The 16,036-nt window shown below is 38.5% G+C and overlaps 1 protein-coding gene across 3 annotated transcripts in view; it reads left to right on the plus strand.

Annotated features, from left to right (window-relative positions):
- Nucleotides 1-15,431, plus strand: part of LOC107688755 (tubulin polyglutamylase TTLL4-like) — a 17,055-nt gene extending 1,624 nt beyond the window's left edge. For all 3 annotated transcript variants that reach the window (XM_016486515.1, XM_016486514.1, XM_016486516.1), the window contains exons 2-19: nucleotides 1,722-3,125; nucleotides 3,718-3,788; nucleotides 3,944-3,998; nucleotides 8,430-8,536; nucleotides 8,700-8,810; nucleotides 9,272-9,348; nucleotides 10,602-10,796; nucleotides 10,878-10,960; nucleotides 11,047-11,175; nucleotides 11,279-11,401; nucleotides 11,571-11,669; nucleotides 11,784-11,918; nucleotides 12,398-12,535; nucleotides 13,333-13,429; nucleotides 13,726-13,936; nucleotides 14,024-14,094; nucleotides 14,598-14,647; nucleotides 14,748-15,431. In XM_016486515.1, the coding sequence (XP_016342001.1) occupies nucleotides 1,801-3,125; nucleotides 3,718-3,788; nucleotides 3,944-3,998; nucleotides 8,430-8,536; nucleotides 8,700-8,810; nucleotides 9,272-9,348; nucleotides 10,602-10,796; nucleotides 10,878-10,960; nucleotides 11,047-11,175; nucleotides 11,279-11,401; nucleotides 11,571-11,669; nucleotides 11,784-11,918; nucleotides 12,398-12,535; nucleotides 13,333-13,429; nucleotides 13,726-13,936; nucleotides 14,024-14,094; nucleotides 14,598-14,647; nucleotides 14,748-14,919 (3,249 nt within the window). In that variant the 5' untranslated portion in view covers nucleotides 1,722-1,800 and the 3' untranslated portion in view covers nucleotides 14,920-15,431. The remainder of the gene's footprint in view (nucleotides 1-1,721; nucleotides 3,126-3,717; nucleotides 3,789-3,943; nucleotides 3,999-8,429; nucleotides 8,537-8,699; nucleotides 8,811-9,271; nucleotides 9,349-10,601; nucleotides 10,797-10,877; nucleotides 10,961-11,046; nucleotides 11,176-11,278; nucleotides 11,402-11,570; nucleotides 11,670-11,783; nucleotides 11,919-12,397; nucleotides 12,536-13,332; nucleotides 13,430-13,725; nucleotides 13,937-14,023; nucleotides 14,095-14,597; nucleotides 14,648-14,747) is intronic.
- Nucleotides 15,432-16,036: the final 605 nt, after the last annotated feature.

A 16,036-nucleotide genomic window follows, 5' to 3' on the forward strand; every position in this document is an offset into this window, starting at 1 on the left:
AATTTCTGATATTTATTGCGATAACGATATCAATGACGATAATTTAGGGAATCCTGTTTCTTTAGAGCAGTGGTCACCAACCCTTTTAGGCCCAAGATCCCTGACCTCGGCCTTTATGAACGACAAGATCTACCTATTGAAGAAGTGATAGAAAAAGACATGCCAGATTGTACTTCAAATTTGAGGCCTTTTACTTAGTATTTTAATTAGTGATGCGCCGATCATAGCTGATTCAGATGAAAATCGTGCAGTGTGAACTTGGCATAAATATGTTTTCATAGTCGCACGCAGTAGTTTTCAGTCTCAAATGAGACTGAAATGGTCGCACTGTAGAGCCCTGTCCACTCCATAGGGAGATAACAGTTACTAAGTTTTAAAAAAATCAATTTTCAAGAACTACAACGAACGGCTCGTTTGGACTACAGCGTTGGTTTCCGGGCATTGTGATGTCACAAAGCGTCTCATTAGAATATCATTAAAAAAATTCCCGCCAGAAGAAGAGCTGCTGTGCTGTAGCGTCAAATTTTCAGCATGTCTAGAACAATTCTTACAAGTATAACACGACGTAGCTGGGCGCCGCGGACAGACGCCGAACGGCGCCGCCGGTGTGCCTACACTCATAGAAAGTAATGTATTCGAATTTTAAAGATGTGGCACGACGCGACACTGCGCTTCTCGTCCAGTGTGCAACCACCTGAAACGCTGTTTTTTTTTCACCTCCGTGCCCAAACATCTTTGTTTGGGCTTCTGAAAGCGGATGATGTCAGGAAATAGTGGTTGCAATTTATTTTTTAACTCTGTTCCTGAGCATTATGAAATGTCAACAACTAGACTTTATCGTTATTATCGCGGGAAGACAAATTCTTATCGTGCGGAAAATTTTTACCGGTATATGGCAAAGGATAAGATATCGCTCATCCCTAATCGCGGCAAGCCTACGTGGCAGTACTGAAACACCGTCTAAGCTGTTTGCCAATCACAACGCACTGGGACAGCTAACCAATCACAACACGTTTTGTTTTTCGGAAGGCGGACCTTCATCAAAGCCGGAACTAATCGAGCCGTTTGTGCCAGGATGGGGAGAATGCAAATATTGTCCTTTAATAGAAAAGGTGTGACTGCGGTCTACGTGGTAGAGAGGGGGAACGCAGAAGAATGTTAAATGCCCCAGGGGGTACGCCGCTGTAAAAAGTTTGAGAACCACTGTTCTAGTACACCCCCAAAACAAAATCAAGACTTTGTAAAAGAGCATAATAGGACCCCTTTAAATGTGCACTGCACTCATAACTTTTATAACTAATTTGCTGACAACGGTTCTGTTAATGCTTCATGTTTCATCACATTCAGTTATTAATTACATGAATTATGTAAATGATAGCCTATATTTTCAATTACAGTGAAATACATTTTTTAAAATGGTGAAATTCCTCAAAAAAAAAAGTCAAGTAGTTGAATATTATTGTTGGTCATTTAACATTTCTATCATAAACAGTGGTCAAATGTAAATGTTAGCTACTTAAATTCCACATTCTTTCACTTCTGTGCTTCTGTGAACAGTAAAGCAAACAGGACAGTGCGTAATGAAGCCCAGCAGAGCAGCATCAAGAATATCAAATGCTTGGCCATATCTGATTGTTAAATAATGGTGATAACAAAATGGTGTTAAAATGCCACAGTGAGCATTTCATCAATAACTGGTGTTATTGCTTTCCGTTTTACAGTTGTAGCCCCCTTTATCCTTCGGTTCCTCACTTATGTGTTTGCCTGAGCCCATGCCAGCGGGGTGTGAGATGGCAATTAATGGCCTCCAGTGGAGCTGAAGACATAAGGAATGGGGCATCTCGGCCAGCCCTCGTCATCCAAGCCAAGTCGGCAGTAGTGCATTCACCCAATGCACGAGGCTCCTTCAATGCTGAAAGAAAGAGATTGCAGGGCAGCGCGGGTGATTCGGTGCCTCAGCCGAATGTGAGAGTGCTGTATGATCAGCCCTTCTGTGTCTCAGGGATCCCCACACAACGTGCCTATCCACACGTGCCTACAGTAAGAGTCAGCCGCACACAGAGCACAAGTGCAACTTCTTTGAATGGTGCTAGTAATGGTTTAAGGACACGCAGTGTGTTATCTAAGAGCTTGCCACATATTAACGCTGCTCCCGCTGCATGCCATAGCCACCGTCAATCCCACTGGAACCTTGATTCATTTCGGTTCAAGTCAGGGCTGTTAGGAAAAAGGGCCTTTTCGTCTCAGCTGTCTGTTTGTCCTGCCTGTCCCTCCCCACCTAAGTCGTCTTCTCAAAGGGTCGTAATTGAGAAAATCATGCCTACTACTCAGTCTTTGCCTTGGACGAGCAACAAGCTCAGGGATAACAGCAATGGAGTCGTGCGGCCCCCAAATGCCAAAATGCCCACATACTCCAAACAAGAGACCATTGACCTGCACAGTCCTGCCAATATCGTATCCGGCTGCAATGGAACACATTCACGAGGCCTCAAAACCGATGCAACAAAACCTCCCCAACCGAGCGTGCCTTTGAAAGACATATGCACGGATGTGCTTTTGAACCACAGCAAGGCACCCAAGGATTTAAAGCAGTTTGAGAAGATCGTAGCGGAAGACACTAGAGCAATTGAGCTGGATTGCTGTGTGGGACACGGTGTCGGTGAAGCTCCTCAGAGAGTGACTAAAATCAGCTCTGAGGCAGAGTTCGCTGCCACCGTTGTGCGAAAACTCACCAAAATCAATGTACATGCAAGACGCCGGACACTCAATGGTGTGAGCAGCGTAAAACATCTCACAGGCAGTACTGTACCCATCTGCCTTATTAATGAAGATAAGGAGTCTTGTTTTGCACCTATGGAAACCAACAGTGCCCTCAGTTTTGATATAACGGATAAGAAGTGCCCCTCTGCTGTTGTATGTAATGGTAAGACACAGGGAGGTGATTGTGCCATTCCAGAGGTGACTGGCCATGATATGGCCTCTCCTCAATCGCCGTCTGTTTACACCGTGACAAACCAGATATCTGCCATTCAGCTCACAAAAGAGGAATGCTGTCAGGCCTCTCAGGTGGACACAAGCCCCATGTCACTTAAGGAAGAAGAGGAGGATAGTCCTGAGATTCAGAGGTGTGTGCAGTTACTCAATTAACTGTTTTTGTATATTTACTGCAGTTCAAAAGTTTGGCGTTGATGAGTTTTTTTATGTATATGAAAGAAGTCACTTATACTCACCAAGGCTGTGTTTGATTAAAAATGCCGTAAAATTTATTTATTTAAAATATCTGTTTTTATTTGATAACTGTTTTCTATCTGTATTCTATCTATATGTATATATGAATAGAAAGTTCAAAAGGACAGCATTTATTTGAAATAGAAGTTTTAATTTCTTTATTATATTATATACTTTTAATCAGTTTAATGGGTCCTTTTTGAATAAGTGTTAATTTCTTTCAAAAAAATCTTTTTGATTTTGATTCCTCACTTTTAGACAGTATTGTATGTCTGTAAATAATGTGCTGATGGGAAGTCTTAATTAGTTTTAGTAAATCAGATAATTCAAACTGGTTTGAATCATTAAGAAACTCCAACAAAAAATTTTTCATGCATTTATTTTGGACATAACTTTAAAGCTCTCAAATATTGTGCATCTTACACCGTAAAAGTCACATGTCCGAGATAATTTCTCAAGGTTTTTTCCCCCTTGTAATTCACCTTTCAGACAGGGAATGCTTCTAGATGGTGATGAGGAGGAGCTTCCAGATAATCTGGAGAATGACTTCAGTGATGATGGTAACAGAACTGCTTTTTTCTGTTGCTTTAACCTCAGCATATATAAACCTGTGTAGCCAGAACTCTTTTATCAATGTGTTTGTATAAGGTTACATTTTTTTTTAATTTTCCGATTGTGTTTTCATAAAATCTAAGGCTACTTTTTTGCTTTTCAGTTGACTCAGATGATTGTGATGTCTCCTCAACAACGTCCGTGGCAGCCTCGTCCAGGTAAATAGACTTTTATCTTTGAGAAATTCAGTACTCCAGGACGAATCTCACTGTTTTACATTGTGCTTATTAAGTGCTTATTGATCTCTCTTAAACGTGGTAGAAGTCCACCTGTAAAATGAAGTCAGGGCAATAGTTAAAATTTGTAAGGTTTTATCTCCAGCCTTGGTAGCCTCTCCTGTTACGAGGGTTACTTCTAAAATACCAGTATTACTTTTCAATACAATCATCATACTGCTTTATCATAGAACAAAACTCTTAACTGATTGGATAAGAAAATGTATAAAATTATTATAACTCCTGGTGATATGGATACTTTAGCGTCATCTCCCTCTATATTCCGTAAGTCGTTCACTCTCACCATAAATATTAACGTGTCCTCTAATAAAACGGGTCTCTACCTCATTAGCGTCTTCCAAAACATGACCTTGACTGCAGAAAGAAACAATTGTTTTCTTGGTTCAACCTTGTGTCATACGTTGCAGAAAGCAAATTACAGTTTGAAACATTAGAGAAAGGATAAAATAAAGGAAATTCCACCACAAATTCACTCACACACCCATATACAGTGTCTTGTGAAAGTATTCAATTTTTTTTCACTTTTTGTTATGTTGTAGCCTTATGTTAAACTGCTTTAAATTACTTTTTTTTTTTCCCCACATCAATCACTACACTATATACACCACAATGACAAAGCAAATAACAGGTTTTTAACATCTTTGCAAATTTATTAAAGATAAAAAAACTTAAATGATTCCATTGCATAAGTATTCATACCCTTATCTGGGACAGTTGAAATTTAGCTCATCAAACCACACATCTGGGGAAGATGTAGAAAAAATTCTACTGCATTGAAGGTTCACAGAAGCATGTAGCCTCCATTATCCATAATGGAAGACGTTTGGAACAACCAGGACTCTTCCTAGAGCTGGCCTCCTGGCCAAACTGAGCAATTGATGGAGAATGGCTTTGGTTAGAGTGGTGACCAAGAACCTGATGGTCACTCTAGTTGAGCTCCATGATCATATGTGGAGACAGGAGAAACCTACAGAAGAACAAACATCACTGCAACACTCCACTAATCTGCTTTATGCTGGTGTGGCCAGATGCAATCCTCTCCTCAGTGAAGACACATTGAAACACACTTGGAATTTGCCAAAAAGCACCTAAAGGACCCTCAGACTGTGAGAAACAAGATTCTCTGGTCTGATTAACCTCAATTCCATGCATCATGTTTGAAGGAAACCAGTTCTGCTCATCACCTGCAGAGTACCATCCCAAAAGTAAGTTGTGGTGGTATCAGCCTCATGCTGTTGGGCTTTTTTTCAGCGGCAGGGACTGAGGGTCACATCAGAGTAGAAGAGAAGCTCAATGCACCAAAATATTGAGATAGCTTTAATGAAAACCCAGTCCATAGCATTCAGAACCTCAGACTGGGCAGAAGGCTCACCTTCCAACAGGACAATGACCCTAAGCACACAGCAAGAGTGGCTTATAGACAACTCTGAGAATGTCCTTGAATGGCCCAGCCAGAGCCTGGGCTTGAACCTAATCAAATATTTCTGGAGAAACCTGAAAACGTACATCTGCCACCATCCAACCTGACAGAGCCTGAGAGGTGAAGAGGTGAGGTGAAAAATGGCAGGGAATTGCCAAATGCTGATGTGCAAAGCTTGTCGCATCATACCCAAAAATACTTGAGGCTGTAAAGGTGCTTCAGCTAAGTACTGAGTTAATGAATGAATACTTATGCAATGTACTTATTTCCGTTTTTTTATTCTTTTAGGCTTGTGACAGTTTTTTTTTTGCCATTATTATGGTGTATGGAGTGCAGATTGATGTGGAAATCATTGTATGTGACCCTGGACCACAAAACCAGTCATTAGGGTCAATTTTTTGAAATTGAGATTTATACATCATCTGAATAAATAAGCTTTCCATAGATGTATGGTTTGTTATGATAGGACAATATTTGGCCGAGATATAACTATGTGAAAATCTGGAATCTGAGGGTCCAAAAAAATCTAAATATTGCAAAAATCGCCTTTAAAGTTGTCCAAATTAAGTCCTTAGCTATGCATATTGCAAATCAAAAATTAAGTTTTGATATATTTACAGTAGGAAATTTACAAAATATCTTCATGGAACATGATCTTTACTTAATATCCAAATTATTTTTGGCATAAAAGAAAAATCAATCATTTTGACCCATACAATGTATTGTTGACTATTGCTACAAATATACCCGTGCTACTTAAGACTGGTTTTGTGGTCCAGGGTCACATATGTATATACACTACCGTAAAAAAAAATTTGGGGTCTGTACATTTTTATTTTTTGTATTAAAAATTCATTAAAAAACAGTAATGTTAAATTATTACAATTTAAAACAGATGTTTTGTTTTAATTTATCATTTTTTATTTTAATTTATATTTGTTTTAGTAATTTATTTCTGTGATGGCAAAGCTACATTTTCAGCAGCCATTACTCCAGTCTTCAGTGTCACATAATCCTTCCGAAATAATTCTAATGTGCTGATTTGGCATACGTTTCTTCTTATTATAATTGTTAATGCTAAAGACATTATTTACAATTAAAATTGCTGCTTAATATTTTTGTGGAAACTTTTTTTTTTTCAGGATTTTTTGATGAATGGCAAGAAAATCTTTGATAACATTAAATGTCTTTACTGTCACTTTTGATCAATTTAATGTGCCCTTGCTGAATAAAATTAATTTATTTAAAAAAATGAAAAACACACTACAGATTATTTTTAACACAAAATTGACATTTTCCAAAACAACATTTTCTATACACACAGTTTTACCTCAGCATTTAGCTACAGTATTTAGCAAATCCCCATTTTTGTCTTTTTGCTGATTCAAAGTTCTCTTTCTGTTAGCTAATCCTGGCTTTGTGCTGGTTGCTGGTGATCTGCCAAATGCTTACTTTTGACACACAGATTTAGAGTGCAAAGTAAGGCTGACTATGGAAGCTAGATTACAGTAGAAGAGGGTCTTATAACTACTCCAGTCTTCAGTGTCACATAATCCTTCCGAAATAATTCTAATGTGCTGATTTGGCATACGTTTCTTCTTATTATAATTGTTAATGCTAAAGACATTATTTACAATTAAAATTGCTGCTTAATATTTTTGTGGAAACTTTTTTTTTTTCAGGATTTTTTGATGAATGGCAAGAAAATCTTTGATAACATTAAATGTCTTTACTGTCACTTTTGATCAATTTAATGTGCCCTTGCTGAATAAAATTAATTTATTTAAAAAAATGAAAAACACACTACAGATTATTTTTAACACAAAATTGACATTTTCCAAAACAACATTTTCTATACACACAGTTTTACCTCAGCATTTAGCTACAGTATTTAGCAAATCCCCATTTTTGTCTTTTTGCTGATTCAAAGTTCTCTTTCTGTTAGCTAATCCTGGCTTTGTGCTGGTTGCTGGTGATCTGCCAAATGCTTACTTTTGACACACAGATTTAGAGTGCAAAGTAAGGCTGACTATGGAAGCTAGATTACAGTAGAAGAGGGTCTTATAACTTTGCATGTTTCTCCTCTAGTCACCTGACATTACCATAGTGATGACCAACACACAGAGGAGGACCTGACAGTTTTTGTTTGTTCCAGTGGTTGCTGTCAGAGAAAAGCTTTAAAGCCAGAGGCCTGTAGAAAAGTCCCACAATTGTTCTTGTGTGATAGAAGTAGAACTATCCCTCTATAACAGGAAAATGAGTCTCTAGTGAATTGTCAGGCCTGTGGAGGCATTGTCATGAAGTGACGTCCAGCTGATGGTTTTGTTTGTAGTAGGCGTTTTCTGGTTTAGTTTTCCCACTCAAAGTAAAGACCCATGTTGAGTGTAACCTCAAACTCAGTGCAGTTCAGTGTGATTTACCATTCTGAATCAACCTCAGCGGTTCTACATGACTGTCACGTGAGTTATTTCGTTTTTTTCTGTCTGAGTGTCAGATTTAAATACAATTTTAAATGGTTTTACAATTTTCTTATTGGTTTCTGTATCTGAAGTGGTTTATTTTTATATGAGGAAGCTGGCTATTGACATCCTTAAAACATAGTGCAAGAATCTTTATAAGACTCTTTTGCATAAAGAATTCACAAATGGTTTGTGATTCTTCTTGCCCACTTTGTGATTATATTTCACTTAAGGTAATGTGTCAGATAGAGTTGCAATTTTCTGTGCTGATTTTTTTAATCCTGTGTGTTTAACAGAACTGAGAGTACTACACTTACTGGCAGCTGAAAGCATCTTTAAATTAGCCAGAATGTGTAATAAACGAACATACATGTGTCAAGGAATTGTAGTACTTCATAACTAGTGCTTCTTCTGAATATGTTCGGAGATTTTTTTGGGGGGGGTCCTGCTAATGTTTCTTGTGGTTTTTTTAAGTGTCAGTCCTGATGTGGAGGGGGATCTGGTGGAGAAACCTGCACTTGTTCCCAGTCTCTTCCCCCACATGCCCTCCACGCTGTACTTCAGCACTGCCAATGAAAGAGGTTGGCATATACACTCACCAAAGCACTGACTCAAGAAGCACTGATTCTTTATTACCAATTTCAGACACAATATGAACAGATCGTTAAATACACAATTTTCTCTTTTAAATACAGCTCTTGTTTTTGAGACTGTATGTTGTTACAATTTCTCCTAACTTCACAGTGGAGCTGTTGCCTGCTGAACAGAGGAAGCTGCTCAAATGGAAGATAACTACAGTCACCCCCAATGTTGTGAAAAACACCATCTCCAGATCACACTTCAAAGCCACCAAAAGTGAGTCGACAGCTTCCTTTTTGTAACGTTGTGTTTTTAGTGATGTTCAGTGTGAAAACTGCTTGTAGCATAGTTTTCTTTTTTTTCTGAACAGATTTTAAAACACTAGGCATCATACACCTGCCAACTTTGTGAATGGTTATAGAGAAAAACTGGGCATCCTATACAAAACGACTTTCAAGTCACTCCAAATGCAGACTCGCACAGAAATATGCTTAATGACACATGACAAATGAAAACCAATATGTGTTGTAAAATCATTGTGAAATATGAAACGTTTAATATCTTCCTATTGGATGGATTTTTTTGTGCTTTTAGTGTGTGCACAAATTATACACTAGGCATTTGTCTGTAACATTCTGTCAGAGTTTGCAGACTGGCTCTGAATTTCAGTACTTACTCATCTAGACTGCAATTCGTCTTTTAGTCTGCAGTTTGTCATGTGTTGCCCTTTTTTCTAGAGAGTCATGATTGGCTTGGCTGTTGGGGTCACCATATGAAGTCACCAGGGTTCAAGGCCATTAGAGAGTTTCAGAAGGTAAGATTGGGATTGGAAGCTTGAAGTGTTTTACCATCTGTGTATTACAGTTGTGTAATAAAAATCCATCAAGTTTGTTTCTCATATTTAATAACCTGGGGCCTCATGTATAAAACTTTATGTAGATTTCATCCTAAATGTGTGCGTATGCACAAAAGCTAAATTTTGCATACGTATGAAAGTTTTCAGATTTATAAAGCCATGCGTATGCCAGAACCTGCGCAAAATTCCCTTTGTAATAGCCAGCCAGCGGAAGATTGTGGTACATGAATCTCCACCCCGTCTCCTCCCCGAAATAGCCATTCATGGAGCTTACAATGCCTAGTTTTAATATGCATAACGTCATCTGCATATAATTTCCATGCATATTCCATCCACGTGACACCATGTTTAACGTAGTTAAGGGTAGGAATACGTTAGTAAAATATGAGATGCAGACTATAAATACGTTTTGAGACATCACTATTCTAATTTATGTAATTTGCCTAAAAGGTAAACATATATTTTAGAATGTTTATAGCCTATATTTTTATGGAAATAGGCCTTATTGTTTTGCAGTGTAAATAGCTGTCTGACTCACCGCGTCAATAACAAAACATTTTGAAAATAAAATGCACATATCTTACAGTTTCCTTCAAATTCTATCTTTTAAATATGGTGTTTGTCACAATATTGGGAAGAGGTTCTACTGTCATCAGACCAATGTACTGTTTGATCAATGAGTGCATCCTTATGTCTGTCATTATGTTGTTCCAAAGCCATCAAACAAAGTCAAGTTCACAAAAATGATCATTATTATTCGCGCAAAAGTATTTTCTCAGAACATGAGTTTTGCTATTTAGAACACAATTTAAAGCGGAATTGTCATGCGCCATGCAATGCTCGCTGTGATTAAAACATTAAATCGCATACCACAGGAAAATTGTTCGAAAGCAGCACATCCACTGAAAATATTTCTGTTCTGGATAATAATTTCACGAAATTTCAGTGCTTAACTTCATTATTCAGAGTGTCATATTTAATCTAAACATGTATGTCAAATGTAAAACAGACTTTAAAATCATTCTGTTTGCTTCCTTATTTCGCTCCCTCCAGTTCCATGCCCATTTTGTGCGTACGCAATGTTTATACATCAGGCCCCTGATGATTGTCATTAAATGATCTGTCAAGTTGTTGATATTCAGATACCTTTCGTAATTGCTTAATGCTTCCTGTCAGTTGAGTATTAACAAGCATGCATTTCTGTTTGGCAGCTGAACCACTTTCCAGGCTCCTTTCAGATCGGTCGGAAGGACCGACTTTGGAGGAACCTGTCCAAGATGCAGGCACGCTTTGGCAAAAGAGAGTTTGGCTTCTTCCCACGCTCCTTCATTCTCCCACAGGATATCAAGCTGCTAAGGAAAGCCTGGGAGGATGGAGGCAGCAAGCAGAAATGGATCGTCAAACCGGTACCATTACATTACTAAAGTTGCTTTGACATTACTCTCTGACATTCTTGTCATTGACGTGCTGCCATTTCTCGCACTTAGCCTGCATCTGCTCGTGGAATTGGCATTCAGGTCATTCACAAGTGGAGCCAAATGCCACGCAAGAGACCGCTCCTCGTGCAGAAGTTAGTTGGAAGACCTTGGATCATATTTGATTCCTAATTGACACAGGTTTCTGATCTATTAAGTAATGTGGTATGTATTTCTGCAGGTATCTTCACAAACCCTACCTCATCGGTGGGAATAAGTTTGATCTACGCATCTATGTGTATGTGACCTCTTATGACCCACTCCGTGTTTACATCTTTAATGATGGACTAGTCCGTTTTGCAAGCTGCAAGTGAGTAAATCATTATGTCATTGAACTAAAAGTGTTTAAAAATGTGCAAATCTTATGTCTTTGCTCATTTAATGGGTGTTTTCTGATTGTTAATTCAACACAGATACTCTCCTTCTATGAAGACCCTCAACAACAAGTTTATGCACCTTACAAACTACAGTGTAAATAAGAAGAACTCTGAGTACCAGAGTAACAGCGATGATAAGGCTTGTCAGGGCCATAAATGGTAAGAATAAAGAGATATTATTCTGTCCTGAAAAGGATATTAGTCTGTCCTGCACTGGAAAGATAAGAGGTTTTGTGATTTAATCAGCAGGCAACTCATGGCCTCAAAATATTCAAACTGGTCTCGGAATCGTAATACAGTCTAATGATTGAAGTTTTATTTAATGCAGGGCCTTGAAGGCGCTGTGGCAGTACTTGGGCTCTCAAGGTATCAACACCACTCTCATTTGGGAGAAGATCAAAGATATGGTCATCAAAACCATCATTGCGTAAGTGTCCTGTAGTCGTAGTCTTGTACTGTATTTGTAGACTGTTCTTGTGGATGTGCACACATTCATGTTCCTCCAAACTGAACTTGAGTGTGTTGTCTCTTCCCATGGCAGGTCTGACTCATATGTGAACTCGCGGGTGAAGATGCATGTACGTTCTTCCTACAGCTGTCATGAGCTGTTTGGCTTTGACATCATGTTGGATGAGAATCTGAAGCCATGGGTGCTGGAGGTGAACATCTCACCCAGGTACAGCATGCAGGAAGTCTTGGAGCTTAAGCTGTTCAGAATGTACAGTAGTCAGACAACTTTAAGTCAAGCCACCTTTTAAAAAGAGTAGTCTCTGTTACTAGTTACTGAGTGAGTAATAACACTGACATTAGGAATAATATTATAAATTGGGTTATATCATGTATTGAATTAATCAGTGCAGTATTTATTTGGCACGAAAAATAAGGGTGACTGTAATACATAAATTCACACTACGAAGTTGTGAAGTAGTGTCACTAGTTCCGCTTCTAGTCAGTCCCCAACGCTATCAGTTACCTATAAGCTCAAAATATGGCCTCATTAATCCACTGAACCAGAAGATTTTTTCCATAAAAGATGTTCATTTACTTTTCATAATTGTATTTTTCCAAGCTGTTGCGTTCCACAGAATCCTGATTTGCCCTGTAGCAAATATCATTCTCATAATGTTTCCTCTTCCTCTCTCTGTCTGTTTCTAGCCTCCATTCTAACACACCGCTGGATGTCAGCATCAAGGGTCAGATGATACGAGACCTGCTGAACCTTGCTGGCTTTGTGTTGCCATTGAGAGAAGACATTGCGCCATCCAGTTCCAGTGCCAGCAGCTCCACTAACAGGTCAGTTCTGATATTACATGTATTTCAAAATGTTTGTATGCACTTATATTGCTGTACATTGCCTTTTAAAAGTGAGGGGTCAGTAAGATTTTTTTTTTTTTTAAGAAAGTGATACTTTTAATCAGCAAGGATGCATTAAATGAGAGTTAAGACTTTAATTATGTTCAAAAGATTTTTATTTGAAATAAATGCTGTTCTTCTGAAGTTATTTTCATCAAAAAATCCTGAAATAGTTGGCACCGATAGCTTTGTGGGCAGCCTGTCGACATGTAGCGCTGTTGCGCTTCGGGCGTCCCATGTTCGAGTCCCGGCACGTGGACCTTTCCCGATCCCGTCCCCCTTCTCTCTCCCACTTCTCTTCCTGTCTCACTACTGTCCTGTCAAATAAAGGCCTAAAATAAAAAAATCCTGAAATAAAAACATTGCGGTTTCCACAAAAATATTGAGCAGCACAGTTGTTTTCAACATTGATAATAATAAGGATCATGTAACAATGAATACTGGAGTAATGGCTGCTAAAAATTCACCTTTGCCATCACAGGAATAAATTACATTTTAAAATGCATTCAAATAGAAAAAGGTTATTATAAATTATGATAATATTTCACAATATTACTGTTTTACTGTATTTTATAAAAAAAAGAAATGGTGAGCATAAGAAACTTCTTTAATTTAAAAATCTTACCTGAGCCCAAACCTTTAAACGGCAATGTAAAATTGCATCATTCATTTATTTATTGTTATTCTTAAATTAGTTCTGAATGCCTCCAACTTAAGTTTTACTCTATTTTGTTCAGTTTATGTGGAGCAGTGCGAGAGAAATGGCGATCAGACATTTCAACTGATGAGAAAGTAAAGAGAGCCTTTTATCTGAGCCAGCGCTTTGGAGACCAGGTACTCAAACACACCCTGCCTTCATCACATACTGAGATATTGATCACTGATGGTCACTTGAAGGGATAGTTCACCTTCAGTTGCTGTTCCCCATTGACTTCCATAGTATGGAGCAAAGAAAACAGAAAAAAAAACACTATGCAAGTCAATGGAGACTAGCAACTGAAGGTGAACTATCCCTTTAAACTAAAAAGAAAGCATTGTCCAGTTATCCAAGTTAGTAGTTACTGATAATACTAATGACTGCCTTACCCCAGTTCCACACACATTTGAATGAAATATGTCTTTGTGTGCAGGATTTCTGTGCAACAATCCTGGATGTGCTGACACCTGATGATGTGCGTGTGCTGGCAGAGAGTGAGGACGAGTTGTGTCGTAAAGGAGATTTTGAGCGAGTTTTTCCCTCTCATGCTTCCTCCCGGTACCTCCGTTTCTTTGAGCAACCACGCTACCTCAACATCCTCCTCAACCAATGGGAGCAGAAATACTGGCTCAACAGGAGCAAAGGTGTTTGTTTGCATTGCACAGTGCTATGATCTGTAACTCTAACCCGGTTTGCTTAGCTATCCATTTGGACTCTTTTCATACTTTTAGGTATCAATCTGCTGAGGGATTTGTGTGAGAAGAGGGTGCACCTGGGCAACCTGGCAGATTCTGTTCATCACGTAAGTACTGATGTTTGTGCAACCATACTGCAATAGCTGTTTTGTAACAGACTCTTGTATTATATGGCTGCCTTGTTGGAATTGGAAGTTTTAGAGACCAAAGTGCAGATCTTCATTTTTCTATTTTTGAACTGATGTTGGATCTACACACCCAAAGGCGTGTATACTGTTTTCCCTAGGCATGTGTTTGGTAGTTCTTCTTATTATTGTACTTTTAGTTTTTTTGTTTTGTTTTGTTTTTTGGTGGCCATTGTATAATCAATTGATGTAAGCTGTTTGGCCTGTATCTTGATGTGTGCTGATATGAAATAAAGTATTAAAAATGTTTAGATAGATATATTAAAATAATATTAATAAACTATTAAAAACTGCAATCTAAATTCAAAATATTAATCAAAACTTAGTGGAAATTCATCAGTCATTTATTATGTGAACCTTGTTGAAGAATATTTAATGATTTTATTGTTAGTATATTATCTTTATGCTTGTTCTTCTATTCATAGTGGTCTTCCAAGTCGTATCATGGACACAGATCTCAGATGACTAGATCTGGGTATGCACACGCACCTACACCGATCCCACATTGACTTCTGATGGTCTTATGTACAACTTACATCTGACTCGCTTCATGTCTCTCTCTCTGTTTTTCTCAGTGTGCTGGTCAGTCAGAGGTCTGATGCTGAAGATGAGGACTCGTCTGACCGTGAGGTTCAGTCAGTCACTATGAGTCTTCCAGACATGAGCTTGCTGAGCACCATCAGCCTGAGCCCCAGTCCCACCTCCAGCCTGGCCAGTGACAGCCTGCCTTCTCACGACGACCTTTGAGCTCCACCCCACAACCCTTGACATTCAGTGCTTCCAAACTGTGTGTATACATGTCACATCTAGCGACGCTCCTAGCAGAGCTCCTAGAGTTGTGCTTTTCTGCTTTTGGAGGGAGATAAGACTGAAAAGCAGACTAAATTAAATAACTGGCCAAATGGATGGGTGTTAACAGCCGTATTTTGAATGAGTATTTTGTTGCTGGACCACACATACAGGTGTAAATACACAGTGCATGTGGGTGGCAGGAGGAAGAATCTCTTCCTGTTTGGGGTTTTGATTGTTTCCATATCAGCCTATAGATACTTTGCATTGTTTACATAACAGGTCTGTGTATAGTACAGGCATCTGTTGAGCTGATTATTTTAAACGTGTGGGATGAAATGTGAAGTTTGGAAAATAGATACTATTGTAAAAAATAAAAATCACTGTCATATGTCTGACATTTGCATGCCCTGCTCAAGGTAGACAACATGCTCAGGTTAATGTTTTTAAATTAAAATTGCTATTTGAAATATGACCTTTTCATTCTTTCATAACCCTTTTTATTAGCTCCTCAAAAGTGAGTTGAATATTAAGAGTGATCTTTGGATCTTGATCACACTTGTGCTTGGGGTTATTTTGAGAATATCAACTGTTTTATGCAACAACTACTTGGCTGACTGGTATTTCAACTGCATAGACAGTTTACAGAAATAGCGTCTCATAGGGGCAGATTCCCTTTAGTGTGTGTTTAGTTACTATTGGGTACTGACAGTCTGTTTACTTCTGTAATCAGTGATATTTTTACTATTGCTCATAGCAAACACAAACAGTGTACAGCAGTTGTTGTTAACCAGGGCTCTGTGGGCATCAGCAAACTTCCCAAGGAGCCTCAAGATGACTTAAATTGAAGTAAAATAAGACAAAACAAGCTTTAAAATATGTGAAAACTAAAAATCAAGATATTTATTTTTTTTAATTCACCCCCTCAACAACGGTTTCTCCCCCTCTCTTTCTTTTCAGAACCAAGGTTCCCAAAGTCCTGGATAAATGAGGCAGGCTAAATATAAAAGTGTTTTTATGTAGACCTGGAAAAGTCCTGTAAATCCAATGGTTAAAAAGACCCCCCCCCCCCTTT

The sequence above is a fragment of the Sinocyclocheilus anshuiensis genome, unplaced genomic scaffold, assembly GCF_001515605.1.
Source record: "Sinocyclocheilus anshuiensis isolate Anshui unplaced genomic scaffold, SAMN03320099.WGS_v1.1 scaffold9, whole genome shotgun sequence".
NCBI lineage: Eukaryota > Metazoa > Chordata > Actinopteri > Cypriniformes > Cyprinidae > Sinocyclocheilus > Sinocyclocheilus anshuiensis.